Source organism: Bemisia tabaci, chromosome 10, assembly GCF_918797505.1.
Source record: "Bemisia tabaci chromosome 10, PGI_BMITA_v3".
Lineage (NCBI taxonomy): Eukaryota > Metazoa > Arthropoda > Insecta > Hemiptera > Aleyrodidae > Bemisia > Bemisia tabaci.
The window spans coordinates 1,338,028-1,359,040 of NC_092802.1; the positions used below are offsets into that span (position 1 = coordinate 1,338,028).

The following is a 21,013-nucleotide window of genomic DNA, read 5'->3' on the forward strand; positions in this document are numbered from 1 at the left end:
TTGAGTGACCATAGTTAGGTTAGCACCTTGTTGTTATAAACTTATTTTACCAATGGCATTGGTGTACGTTCTGTAGTAATACCTACCTAGAACTTTAAAAGCACTTCGTCCTGCATTTTAACACGTACCTATAATTTGCTTAATTAATTACTCGTATGCCTCTCTGCACGTTTCTTAACTATTTTGTTGGATTTATTTAGCATTCATTCATTCTAAACATACGTTTCCTTATTTTTATTTTCTAATTATCTTTTGTTGCATTTGACTTTTTTCGTGTGCTGGGCTCTTATGAACATTAACTTTGATGTTCGTGTCAGGCCGATGAATGGAAAGTTCGCTATTGGGGCGAATCTGCTAAAATTACGATGCTGTCTCCAAAGGTAGTTTTATTGATTGTCCTACAATTTTTTAAGTTCAGAATAATGGCTGATTAGTTCGATCAACTTACATGTCACATACCAGCAACAAATTATTTCAGGAATATTTCACTATTCTTTTGGGGGCCGACTGCTATTCTTGTAAGTTTAGAAATTGGAGTAGGGCTTGGAAAAATAAATCTCTCTCACGGAGAAAAGATACGTTCAAATTCACCCCATTTAACGATGTCACAAGAAATTAATTTCCTCAGTTGTAGATCAATAACACTGCAGTTCAAGGCAATTCAGGCAGGAGGTGGTAATGGATGGTAGAGTGATAGAAAGGGTTAGAGAATTTAAATATCTTGGAATCTGGCTGACTGAAGATTTGAAATTAAAAAAACATATTGATAGGATAACGAGGGAGTTTAGGAGTAAAATAAGTTTGTTATGGGGAATAAAGGGCTTTATAGGGAAATAAAGTAGGAAGCTAATATATAACTCACTGGTTGGTTCAAAGTTAAATTATTGTATGTCTTTGCTAGGAGAAGCAAATGAAAAGGAGATTAGGGCACTACAAAAAGGGCAAAATTCAGCCATGAGGTATATATTAGGATGTGATAGAGACTGTAATATCTTAAAAATGTTGAAAAGTTTAGGATGGTTGTGTATAGAACTGCTAAATAAAGTTAGGACCTCTGTAATACTTTATAAGATGAGGAAAGGGATGATAAATTTGGTAGATAAGGATATTATAGAAATAATGGATAGGAGGGTAGGGAGAAAGGTTGAGGTCAAGTTTAGTGAGGATAACCTAGTGGATCGAATGTTATTCTTTAAATGAATGAGGGATTACGTGTTGTTTGGTTGCCATAATTGGGAACAGTTGGATATTAATGGTTTTAAGAAAATGGTAGTTAGGGAAATGATGAGGTTTCAAGAATCTAATTGGGGTGATGGAGAACTGTTGCCCAAGTGTTATAGGTGGAGGGAATTTGGATTATGAAATAGGTTAGGGCAAGTACGGTTGGTAGCCTGAATTGAATGGGATTAGCCCTTGAAGGCTATTTGAAGTCAAAAAAAAAAAAAAAAAAATTAATGGTGCCAATTTACCCCCTCGTCAATAGTACGGGGATAATGCTCTTGAAGAAAGATTAACACAGTACCTCAGAAACCATTTACGGAAAAGGTAGCACCATTTTAAACAAGAAAGCATTTGCAATCTGTATTTTGAGCCTTAAGTAACAAAGTGGAGAAATGGAGCTAGGTTCACACCATTTCGCGGGGAAAACAAAGCAAAGAAATTCCAAGTGTCTTTCAACTAGGGTCACAAAATTTTTTGCAAGCTGCCTGAGCTGAACAATCTCCCCCCTCAGTCTTGTACTGGTACTTATTAGAGGGGGGGAGGGAGAGAGAGAGAGAAACAAAATTTGACTCTAATTGAAATTTTTTTGAAATTTCTTGGCTTTCTTCCCCTGCAAAATTGTGTGGACCCAGCACCATTTCTCCACCTCGTTACAAATAGTTCAAAAACTTTTTTTCCTTTCTTTTTTTTTTCTCGTTTTGAATCTTATTTAGCTTGTTTTCTTAACTTTCCTTACGCTCGGATTTCTTTCAGTTATACATATTGAGTTTTACATTATATTTTCATTTGTTTTTTCGCTTGTTTGTTTATTTATTTCTGCGTTATCTACATTGTTTCGTTATTATGATTTGCTCTTTATTTTTTGGTTGATCAATCGTCCGTTGATTCTTTCACAATTGTCCTCGTTTTAAACGGTGTCGGATCATTTGACGTCCCTGTAAGAGCAGCGTGAGGATGGCACTATCGTCGACGACTTTGAACAGCAAGTGCTTGTCATTTCGACAAAGGTAATTCTGAATACGGAAATAACTATTTCTCAACTGTTGGCTATTGCTTTTGATAATCTATTTGCGTTCTCGTGACGATTGATGGAATTAATTCGATTGCTTGAATCTCTTCACGTTGACATTCAAAGCACTGGGCAGAAATCACATCGCGTCTACGCCGGTAATGTGCGGCCTTCACGATGCTGTTTTTGTGCGATCACTTAAATTTGATATCTATCGCAGGTTGATTGATTCCCTCGGTCAAAGAAAGATTTTCTTTCAATTCCGGCAAATGGACCATTAGACAACGTACGAATTTAAGTAATCCAATACTAGTTTCTTAACCAGAATTTCACGTAGAACACGATTCACAAAACGAAAATCACTGAAACCAACTCCTAACGAAGATATTAACGTTTTTATTTCACATTGGTTAAGAGGAATTTGAACTGCCCGCTGACAAGGAACTCAAAGCTCTACGTGAGTCAAATCGAGCACAACAACGGTTTCAGCAAGCTTCTCAAACGAGCAATGTTCATTTCCCACCGTGTGTTGTTCAAACTATAAGTAATTTGCTATAGCTGGGCCAAAGCGTCAAGATTGAGGTTGCCAGATTTTTACATCGCAGAGACTGTCATGATAACGTTTAGCGCGCGATGTGAATCACGTAGAGTATTGAGTTTTCATGAGCGGGTGGTTTGAATTCACGCATCAAGAATCATTAAATATCTTCGTAAGGAGTCAATTTCGGTAATTTTTATTGTGCGCATCGTGCTCTACGTAAAATTTTGGCTGAGAAACATGTATCAGAATGCTGAATTTCATACCCTGTCTAGTGGTCCATTGTTATAAAGAGAGGGGAGAGTGATTGATAAAAGAAGAGAGAGCGATAAAAATGAGGTAAAATTTGATTTTCTCATGCTCTATGAACTAAGAGGACCACCCCGTGCCCCGTGCAGCGACTTGATAGTCGCGTGTAAGACCGATGTATGTATAATAGTTCATTTTTTCGTGGGACGAATTTGCCGCCGCGAAAACTTTCCATCGCGAAAAACCAAAACATGACTGTGATGCAACGCTCGCGCGGTAGATCCTGGAGACTCTAGGACATAAGGACTTTTCGGAAAACGCGATCGCCGCCAGAGAGTCCCCGTGCAGTCAGCTCAACATCCCCCCCCCCCCCTATCCTTCTACTCCTCGTCTTCGATTCGGAAAAATTCTAGACGACATACAAAGCAAAGAGATGCATGTCTCAGGAGCTGTTGCATTGTACGACTCTCTAATCGGTTTTTTGGAGGAAATGAAGACGGCATTTGGAACTTAATTCAAAACAGCCAACGAGAAATTCCGCGAGCTATGTTCTCTCGAAAATGAGAACAACGAAGATAAAATCGGGGAGGCAGACGAACGCTCGAAACAGCAATCAAACCCAGAAGTGAAGAGAACCAGGAAGACCAGGAGGATGAAGAAATCGATGAGCAAGTAGCGAAACGGAGTTTCTCAATACAATTTTGCAAACTCTGATTGATAACATAAAGAAAAGGGCTTCAGCCAACAAGAAGTTAGCTTTCAAATTCTGTTTTCTTTCTGAACTTCCCTCTCTTGAGACTGAACAGATTTCGAAAACCGCCTTAGAATGAGTCTATAGAACGCTTAAAAGTTTACTGAATGTTGATTAGATTTTCAATCAGAGGCTTTGGGAAAAACAGGAATTGTTGAGGCTCGGCAACATTTTGATGAGTCCAGCTGATGCTGTAAAAGTTTGTTATAGGTTAATATTCAGAGTATCAAGAGAAACAGAGCGCTTTGGCAGTAAACGAAATGAAGTGAATTTGTTAGGTGGTAAATTTCATATTAGTATTGTTATATTGTCTTGTTAATGTTGACCTAAGGCTCAACAGGAACAGGGATGTGAAAATGTACAAATAGAATGATGGTAGCATTAGAACGAATCTATGAAACGTTTAAAAAATTACTGAATGTTGATTCGATTTTCGATCAGAGGCTTTTGTCAGGGGAAAACAGGAACAGGGATGTGAAAATGTAAAAGAATAACGATGTCACTTCATTGTGTTCCAGCTTCAAGATCAAATGGATGTGAAGTTCAAGAAGCAGTTCCCGACTCGGAAAGAGCTGGAAATTGTGTCATCGACGCGGTTGTGGAAGAGACAGGACAAAGCGGCTCGCATCATTCAGCGGCACTTCAGGGAATGGAAAAGGTATCAGTATCAGTATTACCTTTATCGTCACATAAACAGACCTACGGAAACATGGAAACATGTAATACTAAATACGATACGTGTCACGCGCTACATACGCGACATGTCCTGAGGGAGGAGACCCAGGAAGGTCTTGCACGGAGAAAAAAAACTCGTGCGTGGGACCCGAAGTTTAGGTCATATGGATCTCTGAAGTTTTCAGATTGAGCATCTGAACACTTTAGGTCTAGCTGCCGAAGTTCGGATCATACATAGGGTGTCCCAAAAGTACTGCCCCTTTTTCCGCAGAGGGCGAAAGAATGCAGATATCAAAATGCGGTTTGTGTGAGGTTATAGTCCTAGTAATTACCTATAAAACAAGACCAAGTTGAGCTCTGTAGCTTAAAATTTGACCGAGATACAGCATTTTGAAAGTGACGTGTCAAGGTGCCGCCTACGAGATTTTCAACATTTTTTACGAAAGAAAAAACCAAGTTTAAGAATGAAACGGTTTTAAAAAGAAGAAGAAGCGGCCAGAAACATATGGCAACACTGTGTTTTAGGCGGCATTTGGCAACGTGTAAGCGCCCCTATGCAGACCAACGACAGGATTGAAAGTGTCCGCTAGTGCCATCCAAGTTGGTCAAGCTTTCCCGGCACGTCAATCTGAGTTCATCCCTCTGTCGTTTTGGAAGTTTCTTTCGCGATGAGTACCGAATTAAGAAAAGAACAACACCACGTTATTCGTTATTGTTTTCGTCGAGGAATGTCAGTAAAAAACACTTTTAATGAAATGAAAGGCGTGTATAAAGACGACTGTTTGGACAGAAGTAGCATTGGTCGTTGGTTTAAATCTTTTTCTGGCGGCCGCGAATCGGCGGAAAGTCCCGCGAAACCGGGCCGACCGTCTACCTCCACCACAGACGAATTAATCGGTACCGTTGCTGCTGTTGTTCGAGGAGACCGTCATTTATCCTTGCGTAAGTTTCAGGTGTTGCTTGACATCTCAAAAAGTTCATTGCACCGGATCTTAAAGGACCACCTGCAGATGCGTCGTGTCTGTTCGTCCTAGGGTTCGTCCGTAAAAAAATGTTGAAAATCTCGTAGGCGGCACCTTGACACGTCACTTTCAAAATGCTGTATCTCGGTCAAATTTTAAGCTACAGAGCTCAACTTGGTCTTGTTTTATAGATAACTAGCAACCAACCCGTGCTTCGCACGGTGATAAACCGTCATTAATGAAATTACACCATGTTATAACAATAACTTTTGTATTAATATATTTTACTATACCTATTATGCCCATATTTATATTTTTTAATATAATTATTCAGAAGCTACAAAATATTTTTACATATGGGGGCTGTTGTTGTACCCATCAGCAAAAACAAAAAACATGTTTGCGAGTATCAATTTTGTAAATATGGTAGTAATTTATAGACCCAGCAGTCTTGAAATTAAAAAATAAATAACTGCTGTAAGAAGATGTATTTATTAATTTTTGATAATTTTATCGATAATGATTATCCGAAAAATAATTTCGGACTTTTAAATGTAAAGTGCTAGTATTGTGATGCCTTGCATTTCAAAAAAGAGGAGGTGAACGGCCATTTTAACAGATGTTGTCATAATGGTCTTCTCAGACTTGCCGAGCCTGGAATCAAAGACCAACTTTGAGACCTCTTCTCCAAACCCATTTTCATGACCAACATTTTGAGGTACATCAGTTGTATGGCTTCTGCATCTCTGTCTGCTTCCAAAGCCCATATAATTTTGAACCAAATCTTCTGCTATCGAATACGAAAAATCATGGAGAATTTAAGTTTTATGTTGACCAGCTTCTCGAAAGAGAAAATACAATTTCAAAGGAAGTCTGCAACGTCGCAAATGGAGAAACGTCGTCTCTCATTTTGCCCAAAAATATGTATGTATAAAATTGAAGGCATTATGACTGGCCCCTCTCAACTTATATTCGTATGTAACGATAGACAATGGGACGCGTTTGCTACGGCGCCTTGATACAACTACACAACCTCGACGGATGTCCGTATTGCGTTCAAAAAATTGAAGGCGTTTTGACCCCCTGCTCATACTACCTGTAGTTGATTCGATCGACAAACGCGTTGGTCGGCGGTGACGGGGACTTGATGCATTTTTTTAAACTTGATGGATGTCCGTATCGCACCGACTGAAGTGCGAAACCACGTATCTCCATTGCGGTGTTTCAAAATTTCCGTCCTTAATTCATCTCTTCCATGAGAAACAATCCATATTTACGACTTTAAATTTTGAACCAAATCTTCAGCTAATAAATTAAGAGCAAATGACAATGTGGGAGACCACGCTTTAGCAATTCAATTACATAAACATGTGCAACAACTCTACCCAGAACATTTTCTTTTAATACATCTCTTAGTAATTGATCCAATTTGCAATGAAAAACTCGTGAAACTAAATCTGGACGATCTGCAGCAGTTTCTTTTGGCGCTAAAGCAACGGTTATTTCCGACCATTTCGGGTTACACGTCATTGTCAAAAAAATGTCTGGTCTGCCATACACGCGGACAATTGCCATGGCATCTTGATATCTTTGAATAAGATTACGGGGGCTGCCTTCAAAAGAAGATGGTAAAACTACAATTCTTCCAACATTCATATTATCGAGTCGTGCTTTATTCAGAACAAAATCTTGCAACCCAGCATACTGTTCAACTCTGAGTTCGGACTGATGCTCTCTAATATAATGAAGCCTCTCACCTTCGACACGAACATATAAATCTACAATATATTGTTGAAATAATTTCTTTGATTGGTGAATATGGGAAAATGTTGTTCTAATGGCAAGCCTGTAACACGCGAATTGTAGCATGGTTACATGTTTGTGATTTGGCTGCTTGCGTGGTCCATTATGCTCCATTTTAGGATCCCAGCCTGGTTCGCCATGAGGATATAGAGCAAAGGATAAATCATTGGATCACAATGAGGACTTAATACAGATATTTGGTTGGCAGAAGATTTTGTTCAAAATTATATGAGCTTTGGAAGCAGACAGAGATGCAAAAGCCATACAACTGTTGTACCTCAAAATGTTAGTCATGAAGATGGGTTTGGAGAACAGGTCGCGAAGTTGGTCATTGATTCCAGGCTCGGCAAGTCTGAGAAGACCATTATGACAACATCTGTTAAAATGGCCGTTCACCTCCTCTTTTTTGAAATGCAAGGCATCACAATACTGGCACTTCACATTTAAAAGTCCGAAATTATTTTCCGGATAATCATTTTCGATAAAATTATCAGTGCTCTGCCGAAATGGATTGAGGTTATTTCCCTGTTCACCCCTACGTCGTACATTATCCATCTCACTGAGATAGCCGTCATGTCGCACTTTGCGTCGCGCGGATAAATTGCGAGAAACATTGCCACGCTTCGCCGGACGCCCACGTTTTCGACTCCGATCCATTCCCAATATTAAACGAATACGCACACTTTACTAAAAATTCCGGATTCTTCATACACGACAAATATTAACAAAATTCAAAAGACGACGCGCACTGTACGAAAAAATCGGAATTCTTCATAAACGACGAATATCCATGACGACGAACGCCTCGGGCAGCCGAGTCATCAGCTGACCGAGAACGAACAGCACGGGGAAAACGAAAAACCGCGCATCTCCCAGCGGGACGAACGGGATAAGCGATCTTTCGGAGGGCGCGAGGGGCGCGGGGCCCGACGCGCGATCCCCGCATTTTTCCCGACCCCGCGGGACCGGGACGGTCCCGCCGGCACCTCCGACGCCCGTATGGGCACGACGGTCGCGGCGCAATTTCGAAACAGAAATCGGGCTTACGGAATTATATATTAGGAGGATTACAGATTTCGTGATTGCGGCAACACTGCTCCGGTTCGGAATCTCCAAAATTAGACAGAAAAAACAGCTGATCGAGACGCAATAAAAGAAGGGAAACCACGACGACCAAACGACGACGATCCATCGCGGAACACCGCTCTAACACACGGGTCACCCTTTTTTAGCGTGTTTTCAACCCTTAGAATCAAAATTTCGAAAATCGGACGACGAATTGCACCCCTTCAGCACGAACCGCACATGCGTACAAAGTTTCAAGGAAATCCGCCTTCGGGAAGTCGCTGAAACATTGGGTACAAAATTGGGGCCTCTCCTTTATAGTTTTAGATTACTAGGACTATAACCTCACACAAACCGCATTTTGATATCTGCACTCTTTCGCCCTCTGCGGAAAAAGGGGCAGTACTTTTGGGACACCCTATGTACATCTGAAACTTCAGTTCTTACATCTGAAGTACTTCAGATGTGAGAACCGAAGTACTTCGGATGTGAGAACCGAAGTACTTCGGATGTTAGAACCGAAGTACTTCAGATGTAAGAACTGAAGTTTCAGATGTATGATCCGAACTTCGGCAGCTAGACCTAAAGTGTTCAGATGCTCAATCTGAAAACTTCAGAGATCCATATGACCTAAACTTCGGGTCCCACGCACGAGTTTTTTTTCTCCGTGTGAAACGCGTTAGGCTCCCAGAAATGTATCGTGAAAGTTACATAAATGTAATTTTCGACAAAAATCATGCGAGATTATTTTCGTAGAAAAATGAATTGTTTGAGTCAAGTTAAAGACCTCAGAAATTGCATTGTTTGAGTCAAGATGAAGACCTCACAATAGAGTTATGTTTCTTCGAGCGGGAAACGACCGTTTGGATCGCATTCCGCAAAATCGTGAAACTTCTATTTTTCTTTAAAGAATACCTACTAGATATTATATGTACAGTATTAAACTTAACACAATTATTTTCCTTAAAAATTAATAGATTTTTTAGTGGAAGCAAAAACTATTTGCTATTCTGGGAGATTTTTTGATAATTATCAAAGAAGCAACATTTTAACAACCCCGTGATCGCGCCGGTTCCTTCTTGCAGAATGCGATGCATTCGATGGGAAGGTTCCCCTTCAAAATTCTGACAGGCAATTAGAGCGTCTTGGGAGCATTAACAGTTGCTTGCAACACGGTAAGAAAAAGTAACCAACATTTTGTATTAATATGGGTAAAACACAAAATAACCCAAGCCTTCAGGTCGACTCTTGAGTTTCCCGGTCTCTCCATTGATTTCTACGGCAAATTTCACCGCAAGCTGTACCAAAATCAACACAAAATGGACCGCGTTAAATAGAAAGGAACCAAGCCACACTAACATATTGCCTAAATCAAATGGACAATTTCATTTTTTACATGAAAACGGTTGTATGGATTATTGTGCAAATTTCAGTGAATTTTCTACAAAGAACGAAGCAAATTCCTCAAAATGTTCAAAGGAATCCGCACAACGTTCTCTGGTAAAAAGTTCAATTGCCCGGTTAAAATTTTGCAATAGCTAATGTCGCTTGGTTCCTTTCTGCTAAATGCGGTCCAAATTTAGGTTGCACCGAAAAAAAAGTGAAGTTGATAAACCATTCCGGATGTAAAAAAAAAGTGTGCGAGAACTTATAAAATGCATGCATTGCCCGCTACAGCAGTTACTTCAGCAATGCAAATATGTAAAACGAACTGCTGTGACGGGTAACTCAATACTTTATTAGTTCTCGCACTCTTTTCTTTACATCCAAAATGTTAAATGGACTGCACGTTGCAATTAGGAACTATAAATTCCGGCTCGCTCTAAAAACAACGTATGTGCCATTGGTTTCCCTACGTACATAAGTGTTTTTTCAGATGAGCCAGAATTTATAGTGCCAAATTTCAAAATGCAGTCCAAATCAACTTTACTTTTTTTTCGGTGTGGATTGTGTTCCACTTCGTATATTAGACCAAAAGTGTTACAAGAAGCACGAACATTTTTCTCCGTGAAGCAGTTTGAGCATGTTTTGGGTTTTTGCAGGCGAAGGACGGAGGTGGACAAGGACGACGACGTGACGCAGACGTCGTCCCCGGGGACCGGGTGGCAGGGGAAGCTGTCGGCGTTCCTGCACGTGCACCGGGGCTCGCGGGCCTCCTCGCGCAAGTCCTCGCGGGCCTCCGACGCCAGCGACGTCTCCGAGCTGGGCAACATGTGGCTCAACCTCCCCCTCCTCCTCCTCACCGGCACCCAGCCCAACGGCGACCAACTCCCCGAGGAGCCCACCCTCACCGCGTAAGTATCCCACACAACCAATCGCTTCACTCATGAAATTTATAGACAAAGCTATACACTGGAAAAAAAGTCTGCTACGGTCAAGCCGTCTCGGAATCTTAAGAAAAAATCAGCTTGATTCAAGAATTTTTATCTTAAAACAAGCAATTTATTGCTAAATTCAAGATTCGAGATTCTTAATCTCAGCTACCTTATAGCTTGGATCACCTGCGGCTCGATTGTTGAATCGTTATCGAATGAGTTTGATCGATGCTCCCTATCCTCACAATGCAATATATCGATCAAGGTCATTCGATAACGATTCAACAATCGACCCGCAGCTAGCTTGATTTAAGCAGCACAAAAATCTTGAGTCAAACCTGCTGAGTCTTACATCAAGCCACCATGGCTGCTAATTCTAAGAAGTTGTTTCTTGATTCAAGATTTGTGTATTTTTAGCCTTGTTTCCCGTTTTACATCCTTGTTTTTCGACTGATTGCAGGAACGAGGTTCACATAGCGGTGACGCGGCCGTCGCCGGAGACGAAGCAGCCGCCGACGAGCCTGCCGACGGTGGCGTCGCTGGACATCCCCTCGGGCTCGGGGCTCGGCGAGCAGGGCGTCTGCATCACCGTGACCGAGGCCTCGCCCGACTCCGGCGGCGCCACCCCCACCCCCGTCTCCGCCGCCTCCGCCGTCCCCGCCCACCTCCGCCGGGCCGCCTTCCGCCGCGCCTCCGAGGCCACCCTCGTCCAGGCCCTCGTCCACCGCGAGTCCGAGGAGACCGACAGCTGATCCCCGCCCCCGCCTCACTCCCGCCCGCGCTCCCGACGCCGCCGCAGCGCCACCACCCGCTCCCGCCCCTCCTAGCCGCCTCCCGCCATCCACATCCCCCCGGCAGCAGCGGGCCGATTATTGACATTGATAGACAAAGCTATAGACAAAGAAGACATAATGGGTATAAAGCAATCCTATTGTTTGAAATGGGTGTTTCTCATAGACTAAGGGGGATAAATGATAGACTAACTGGACCGCGTTCAACAGAAAGGAACCAAGCCACATCAGCTATTGCCAAATTTAACTGAGCAATTTAATTTTTTACGAGAGAACGTTAGTGCGGATTCCTTTAAAAATTTTAAGGAATTTGCGTTGTATTACAAAGAATATTCACTGAAATTTTCACAAAAATCCGCACAACCATTTTCATGTGTAAAAATAAATTGCCCTGCTAAATTTGGCAATAGTTGATGTGGCTTGGTTCCTTTCTGTTTAACGCAGTCCAACTGTCGGATCTCTCGTGGATTGCTTTTAGTTAGTCTATTACCCACCTCCTTTGTCAATTACAACTACCCGCTTCTACCAATAGGATCCCTCCAAATCCTTTTTGTCTTCTTTGTCTATTGCTTTGTCTATCAATTTCAATAATCATCCCGCTGACCTCCTCCTCTTCTCTCCAAGGCATCACGCATCCAGCGCAGCATAGTCTTACAAATTCTCCATGAATGTGTGCCTTTTCTCAACGTGCACTGGGAAAAAAAGAATCTTAAATTTGCCGCCAATAAGTATTTCTTCTTAAATCAAGAATTTTTCTGGTCAATATAAGCTACTTTCTTGCTTAACCCAAGCATTATTTTTCCACTATCAAGAAAAAGTCAGCTTAAAGCAAGAAAAAAAAATTTCTTGGCGGCAAATTCAAGAATCATCATGCTTGATCCAAGCTACTTTGTTTTCAGTGTGGCTCTTAATACTACCGTCACACACTGGACCGAGTCAATTAGAGAGGTCGGACATGAAATTTTTGACTAAACTCCGAATTTGAACGTGTCAGGAAAGAACGTGTCCGAGGTCGTTGAGGGGACGATTGGGCACGATATCATGTATAAGCAATTGGTATGGTATGAGCATGTGCAGAGAATGGCTGAAACCGGGTTGCCGAAGGTGTTGGAGTGGGTCTCCCCAAATAGGCGACGGAGAGGGCGTCCAGCCAAACGGTGGGTAGAGGGCATCCGTGAAGAGATGGAGAGATGCCAGCTTCCGGAGGATTTCTACCATGACAGATTCCTGTGGAGAGTAGGCGTCGCAGAGCGCCCCTGCGCGCCGTAAAAGCGGATTAAACACTGCGAATTTTGATGTTTAATTCTTCACGTTTTAAATTGGAAGGGGTGCTTCTACAAAAAAATTTCACGAGGAAACCAAGGAAACCACTTTCAGAACCTCAAACTTGTGGATAAATGGAGTTATAGGCGTTCAAAGTTTCCAAGTTTTGTCCGACTTCTCCTGTTGACTCGATCCACTGTGCGTCATAGCGAAGAGGGCCTTAAGCCCGGGCTGCCACCGAATTTGGAAAATTGAATTCCCTGACATTTCTCTGATTTTTCTGACACAAATTAGTGAAATTCCCTGACATTTTCCTGAAATTTCCACAAATTTCCTGATTTCCGAATATTCCGTCATATAAAATTCAATATAAGACTTCGTCATGCTTAGCGCATCTACGGCTTTCTCGTGTGCCTCGTTTTCATAAAAATGAGACGAGTTTTGCTGTTTTAGCTACTTCACGGATTTCATCTTAAAGAGATTAGACTAACTTTGAAGGAAACTCAGTTTCGAAAATTTGACCATTACGGCTCTCTTCGCTATCACAGTAGAATAATGGTCTGAGGAACTTGTCAAATCGGGCATTTTCTTGAAGGTCAAAGGTCGTGTCCACGCGAGCACGGTTGAGGAACTTGTTGGAACAATTATCGTTACCTTATTTCTGTAGTCCCCAGTTCGTGAAACTAATTTGTCCAAACTGCGCTCATGTGGGCAAAGCTTCGATGAAAATTCAATGTGTTATCTCTCAGCTTGAAATGTTGTGCATCCTGTTGCGTATGCAATACCTTAATTGGACTGCATTTTGCAATTAGAAACTATAAATTGAACCGCGTTAAACAGAAAGGAACCAAAGTCACATCGGCTATTGCCAAATTTTAGCGGGCAATTTAATTTTTTTCATGAAACCGATGGTGCGGATTTTGGTGCCAATTTCAGTGAATTATCTTCATAATACAAAGCAAATTCCTTAAAATTTTCAAAGGAATCTGCACATACGTTCTCTCGTAAAAAAAAGAAATTCCCCTGTTAAAGTTGGCTATAGCTGATAAGGCTTGGTTACTTTCTGTTTAACGTGGTCCATAATATTGTGCCTCAGTTTAAAACCATCGTGTGTACCTACCATTAGTTTCTCTATCCAGATAAGTGCTCGGGTCTAAGATGGGTCGGAAGTTATAGTTCCGAATTGCAAATTGAAGTCCAATTATGCCTTTAGACAATACCTACAACGTCAATTCTTTGTACCCCATTTGCTTTAGAGCAATTTGTAGAAACCTAACAAAATTTCCATTCTCTGTAATTTTTCACAAACCACATGCTCGAATTTCGACGAAAATTACGTGATTCATCGGTGGCTGGAAGATTAGCTGACTGCACAATCCCAATCTTGCAGGCAAATACTGCTCTAAAAATAAATCTGCAGGAGAGTGGATACTTTGCAGGGTTTAGTAAAAAACACGCGTGGTATGAAGGAAGAAGTTTTGTACCCTCTTGCGGAATTTCAGCTTTTTTCACTCCTACCGGACCACCCTTGAAAAGTCACTATTCCCGGACTAGTAAACACCTTGGAAATTGCGAAATCAGAGCTTCAAAAATTAATAAATATTTTGACCCACCCCCCCTAACCCGTCGATAGAGGTGTCTGGATCCGCCCATGGTCAACCATACAATGAGTGACAGTAAATCCATCGAAGACTTCGCGTTCTTCAAAAGTAACGAATCGACCAACTTTGAGGGAAGATTTTTAAAATTTTGGGCACCCATGATTTCTCTCAGCTAACTTTGCTTACTACGAGTAGTGCTTACTTGTACGTACAAGTAGTTAATTCTAACCGCAAAGCTCGACACAATCTCGGCGATAATTGGACGGAGTTAAACAGAGAGGAACCAAGCCACATCGGGATCGAACCGAGAAAAAGAGGTTTAAAGTTTGGCTCCTGCATAAGACTCAATGTAAAAAATAAACTTCAAGTTCAATTTCTGCAAAATTTGCTCCGACAAAAACTTTGAATTTTTGGCGATAGATGGTAGAGCAGAGATTGAGTTCAAAACCACTCATAACTCAATTTTTTCCAAAATGTGGGTTGGCTCCTTTCTGCTTAACTCGGTCCAATTATGACCACAGTTGACAGGTGTTAATGAACAAGATTTTTAAATTTCGAGTATCGATTCCCTCCAATAAAGGTACACTCTGACATGCACTCAAACCCCGAACGTGTACATCTTTATTCTGGGTCCACGTCACTCATTTCAAAGAGAAAGGAGTCGATAATGATGAACCAGTGGCGTGGCGTGCTTTGCGATATATCGATGGATCTGTCATTCAAACCTATGAAAAGGATCGATAAACAGGGTGTTCGCAGCCAACACCTTAATAATCGATTCTTCACCATAGCTTCAAAGGGAGATATATCGATGATCGATCATCCACGCCACGCCACTGTGATGAACGCGAGTGAGGATGTCTTGAAAAGATATTCGTTACGAAAAAGGAAACTATGAAATTTTATAGAAGCAGAAGACGGTGAGAAAAAAAAGGTTGCGAATCCCTTTTCAGGAACGCTGCCCATTTCACCACGTTTGCACATCTAGACCTAAAGATAGTTTTTATATTTTTGTATCATTGTAAAAAATTGAATAAACAAATGCATTTTTAGGAACACGATATTGAATTTCAAGCTCTAGTTAGGTTTCTCATAATAACGTAGACGATTCAATTTCGAGCTTTATTCTATTGCTTTACCCATTTTCTACTTCGTAATGACTTCCTTCGTGTGTAAAATTCAACTGTTTTATACATGCTTCAAGTTAAAGCTACTTAGAATTTCTCACCAACCAGACAATTTAGTACAGTAATTTAAATTAAGAACTAGAAGTATTTTCTGAGACCTCAATTTTGATACTGTGAGTCCTTAGATAAGCTTTCTCTTTTTATAAAACTTCAATTGTAAATTATAGGTACCGTATAGTAGTGGTAGTTAGATGCAGTATATATTGTTATACGGCAAATCAAGTATTGGCCGTAAAATTTTCTAAATTTTATGTAACCTAAGTTGTATTAGTGCATGAATTGACTTTTGAGGTGACTTAATATCCAATTTGAATGACAATACCATTTAGCATACGTCTGGCTCATAATCTTCATTCAACCAAACACAGGTTAAGCGGCTCAACTTGCACTTGTATGTTTTGAAAAAATTGACCAATTAATGGATCAGTGATCCTATCGATGAAGAAATCGAACCATTCCGTTCCTCTAAAAAGCTTCGAAACGAAGGAATAAATTATTTTATTCTGTAAGTTTAGCATGTGTTATCCATACATAACTGAACTGATGTTCGAATAACTCGAATAAATCAAATCCATCTCATTGTAGTTGTCCCGGAGGATTCTTAGCACGTGATTTTCTTTAATGCTAGCAACATGAGATCGATATCCCTTCGCAGGGATTTAGGCGCAATAATGCCGCCATACAGTCGATTCATGAGACACAGAAAAAAACACGATGAGTGAAGAAGTGGTTGTAAAAGTAGGAATATCCCGGTTGCAATTCATACGAATTCCCAGGCGTTCGACTGCCCAAGGATGTCACAAGAAAGTGTTAAAGCTTCCAAAATTTGGACCGAATTTTTCATAAAAACCAAATATGCTGGATTATCAGATCATCAACAGGTCACTGACCACAGCCAAACCACTAAGATTCATAACCTTAGATTCATACTTATAATTTGCTCCCCAATACAAAGAGAGCATTTGCCTCTGACCCGAGTTCCATGCCTCATTATTATCTACGTATTCTCCCTGAGTTTTAAGGACAATCAAAAGGTTCGTTTCATGAGTAAAAGTTTTTGCTAGCGGCCTTTTTAGAACGATATATTTTGTTTTCCTTTTTCTACAGTAATTAATTGTACAAGTGTATTAACGATTAGGTAGATAGGCGTATGAAACAAATTAATGCATTATTTACAGTCAATGAAGTTCTCCTCTCTTGAGTCGAACACATTTTTAAATGATCAATTTGCGCAAATGAAATAATTATCACTGCGCCAACTGCATCCATATGTTAGAGTTTTTAAATGATTATTATTAATCGATTTAATTTCATTTTTTTCTCATTTTGTTTGAATTGCTCTGATTTTAGAGTAATAACAATTGTTGTTTTTCAGCATTAATAATAAACTGTTAAAAAATGTATTATTTGAACTTCAACGTGTTTTTCATTCTTATTGCATAATTTAATTACACAAGCACCCGATAATGATTTGAAGTTACCAGACGAAAATGCAAATGATAGTCATTGATAATATATTAATACATGAATGTCCAAAGAATATGAAACTAAAAAAGTTTCTCGTGGAAAAATTTGATGTTTACGATTCTGAAGATGAGGTCTCATACGACATGTGGGTTTCAACTGATAGGACTCAACGGGCAACTTTTCATGTAACACTTGAAGAAAACATGTTAAACTTTGAAAACGTTGCTGCAAAGAGTCTGAAAGAGTTGACCCCACAATTCCTTTATGACCCAACAACAGGATAAGTATCTCGAGGAAAATCTGAAGGAAAACGAAGCAATTTAAGTCATTGATTTCAGTCAGAACTATTCATACTGTATTCAAGACGAAGTTCAAGAGGCTTCTTGGTTTCATGAAAGTTGAGATTTTTCATCTCTGTGAGTCAAGATATCATTAACAAACTAAGAAAACGTGAAAAATAAGGGTTTTTAGAGATTTTTTTCAGATCCGTAGAAACAATCGCAAATCGTTGAATTTTGTACAGTGACACTTTCGGAAGCTATAATTTTACAAAAAAAGTATAGGTTTTCATCCAGGGATGCAACGTTGCCTTATATAATATTAAAAATGACGAAAAAAATGGCTTACTTGCCCAATTCATTTCAGTATAAAGCAAATAGCATTTGTAGGCACGGTTGCATGTGACAGAGTTGTTTCTTGAGATGCATGATGATTCTTTCACTTTAAAAGTAATAGGTGCGGGGGGGGGGGGGGGCCTGCGAGGAATGTCTAGCGATTCCCCCTCCACCACACGCGTTCCCAAACGTTTCCTCAGTAGTCGGGAAATCAAATGATAACAACCAATCAAATGATAATGCGCGATTAGGGTTAATTATTTGTTGATAATGCGCGATTAGGGTTAATTATTTGTTCTTCCGTGTTTCTGTACCGGTCTGTGTCATTTTACCACGATAAAACCAAAAGTAACTTGGTGCGCCAATGGAACTGAAGGACATTTTAAAATTAGAACTTACCCAGTTACCGTGATGTTTACAGTTATTTATTGTTGGAAAAAAAAAGAAAAAGAAAGAAAGAAAAAAAAAAGATTTAAGAGATGAATATATTGCCGTTCGAAAACTAGCGCCAAATTGGTCGAGGAAGTGAAATATAACTGATGTGGATTTTTAATAACTCCGTTCGCTTCAGATCAAAGAATCTCGGACATTGTTCCTTAATTTTCAATAAGATGTTGAAGAGGTTTAAATTTATTTCTATGTGTGTTTCTGCACAAAAAGGCTAGTACAAATATGTCAAGTTTTACATTAATATTTTAATACATTTATCAAGTTAGGAAAATAATTAAATCACATGGTAGTAGGTCAAACTATCACCGTCACCTAAGCCATATACCATAGCGGCACGCACATGATCTGCTCCCGATCACAACCAAAAATGTGTGATTTTTTTATAGTTAATCAAGATTTACAGAAGAATCAGTAATAGTGCTTTTAACGCTGATCACGGTTTGTTGTTTTGCTATGTTGAAATACCAGTCTAAACAAAACCTAGAAGGGAAGAGACCAACCATGTATGAATTCTACTACTATAAATCCGATGAATCATGGACGAATGAAACACATCGACGTAAAATTCCATTTCATTCGTGAATTAAAAGAATGGGAAAAAGTTGTCACCGAGTATGTACCGTAACTAAAGAGTGAGTAGCGGATGTTTTGACTAAGGAAATGCCAACCCCACATTATTTTAGATAGAAATTAGGGGTTGCATTTCGAGGGGGGGGGGGGGGGGGTAATCGCATCAAAACCATTGATTGGGTATTTCGTAGAATTTAACCTTTCCTCCGTTGAATGATACTTCTTACCTCGCCATTGCCTTATTCTTACCCTACCCTTAGGCGATTTTAATGTAATTTATTTGTGTAAGTTTGAATTTTTTAGTTTTGGCTTTCATTATGTTATGTCTTACCTCACACCTGATTGATAAAAAGGGTATCCCAAAAGTACTGCACACTTCCTTTTTTGGAGAGAACGGTGAGAGCCAAGGACATGCGGTTTGAACAGGGCTCTAAATTGAATCCTTAGCTTGGATGCAAGATCAATTGCCAGTCTCTAACTAAAGAATTGCCAAAGTTATATGCCTACGAAGAGACGTGTAAGAGGGGACCCTGGCTTTTGCCGGCACCTCTTTTAGATTAAGAATCTTAAAGTGTGGAAAGCAAAAAATTAAACGCTTTCCGGTAACTCCGATCTACGTAGACACATCCGAGAAAAGCGTCTGGAAATCCGCGAAACCTAGCTCCTGCACCAGGAAAATTCGCGACCGCAAGTAGCGAAGTTTACACAAGAGCTCACGGAGGAAAAGAATACCGTTTGCCTCCCGCATCCTCCGTGCAGTTCGGACCTGGCACCGTCGGACTTTAGGTTACTTCCAGTACTTAAGAAAAATTTAAGAGGTAAAAGATTTAACTCGGTGGAAGAAAAGTCTGCTGTTCAGACTTTCCTTTAAATCCAACCCACAACAAGAATTTGAGAGAACATTTCTTGCCAAGTGGCGTTGCGTCAAAAATGAAGACAAGTACTTTGAAAATGTCAAAGTTGCTGACACATCAGACGAAGAGCATTCACTTTCCAAATTTCAGTGAGTTTTATTGGTTACTTTTTTGAACGAACGGGTTTTCTTCTTCTCTTATTTCTTCTCTCGTTTTCATCTGAATCGGCGAATTTTCGAAAGAATGAGCTGAACAAACGATTGAGCCAAATTTTTATATCTGCTTTAGTTCTATCAGAAACAAAAACTTTCATTATTTTTTACCAACTCAGGATGATCCTTCCCTTGACAGTGAAGCTACAAAAATTATAGCTGACAAAAAACAAAACAAAAACTGCAAATAAAACTAGTTTTCAGATACTAAATTATTATTCAAATAATTTTCTAAAAATAGTATACAGGGATGCATAATCTTCACTAGCCAAACGACCGGTCGGTCGCGTCGTTCGCGACCTGCGGAGGCAGTGGGAAAATTGCGTATAGTCTACCACATTTAAAAATGGATGATATAAAATTTATTACGATTTGATCAAAATGCACTCCTCTTATGTGTACCGAGCTGCCCTACACATTTCCAAATGTGTATTAAGATGTGAGCCCCGATACCCATCAGAATATCTGCATAACGTCATAATGCACTTATTTACGTTTGATATAAAAAAACGTCCAAACAGCGTCGGAACTTACCGAGATTCGCGAGTCAAGAGTCGAAAGCGGGTCTGAAGATCAAAATCCCCGGCCGGTGCAGAATATGGGTCGAGTCAATCAGCAAGGTCGGACATACAATTTTTGACTAAAATATTGCGATGTCGATTTTTATTCCGTCACATTTCAAATTTTAAATACTGCTACAAGAAGATAAGCTCACGAGGAAACCAATGGAACCACTTTCGGAACCTCAAAATTCTGTGTGAAGGGAGTTTAAAGCCCTTAAAGTTTCCAACTTTTTCCCGACAACCCCGACTGACTTGACCATTGTGCGGCGGGCTTGGGGAGATGCTTGAAGTATTCCTCCAGTTTTGCGGACGCTTAACGCCATCGTTTTTTAACGCGGAGTTCAAAGTTCCGGAAATTTTCTTCCGGAAAAAAGGTTCCTTTTTCACAAAGTTTGTCACACTTGGACTGCGTTTAGCAGAAAGAAACCAAGCCACATCAGCTTTAGCTAAATTTGACCAAGCAATTTAACTTCTCGTTAAATTTTGGGCGGATTTGTGTTTAAAATTTTAGGGGATTTGCTTTGCAATAAGCAGAAAATTCACTGAAATGTGCTACAAAAATCCCCTCAACCATTTTCCTGTAAAATAATAAAAAGCTCATTTAAATTTGACAAAAGCTGATGTGGCTTGGTTCTTTTCTACTTAGCGCGGCACAATATGAAGCAATACATATAACTAACTCGGATATGGGCCTCGAATGCAAACCAGCTCCGTCCCTTTTCCGCTGACCCAAATATTTCATAGCAAGAATAGAGAAGTTGGACGTGGTGAAACGCGTGATACAACTATGTATGCTTCCAAGTGGGTAAAGTTGTATATCCACAAAATGAAGGAGAGCGTCAACTCTAATCGG

At 40.1% G+C, this 21,013-nt stretch overlaps 1 protein-coding gene across 2 annotated transcripts in view; it reads left to right on the top strand.

The window, feature by feature from the left end:
- NaCP60E (Na channel protein 60E) overlaps nucleotides 1-11,475 on the top strand; it is a 362,748-nt gene extending 351,273 nt beyond the window's left edge. Inside the window, exons 14-18 of one of the 2 annotated variants that reach the window (XM_072305267.1) lie at nucleotides 318-380; nucleotides 2,169-2,228; nucleotides 4,287-4,426; nucleotides 10,316-10,567; nucleotides 11,049-11,475. In XM_072305267.1, coding sequence (XP_072161368.1) covers nucleotides 318-380; nucleotides 2,169-2,228; nucleotides 4,287-4,426; nucleotides 10,316-10,567; nucleotides 11,049-11,340 — 807 coding nt within the window. In that variant the 3' untranslated portion in view covers nucleotides 11,341-11,475. The remainder of the gene's footprint in view (nucleotides 1-317; nucleotides 381-2,168; nucleotides 2,229-4,286; nucleotides 4,427-10,315; nucleotides 10,568-11,048) is intronic. The other variant, XM_072305269.1, reaches the window with a different exon arrangement.
- The last annotated feature ends 9,538 nt before the right edge of the window (nucleotides 11,476-21,013 follow it).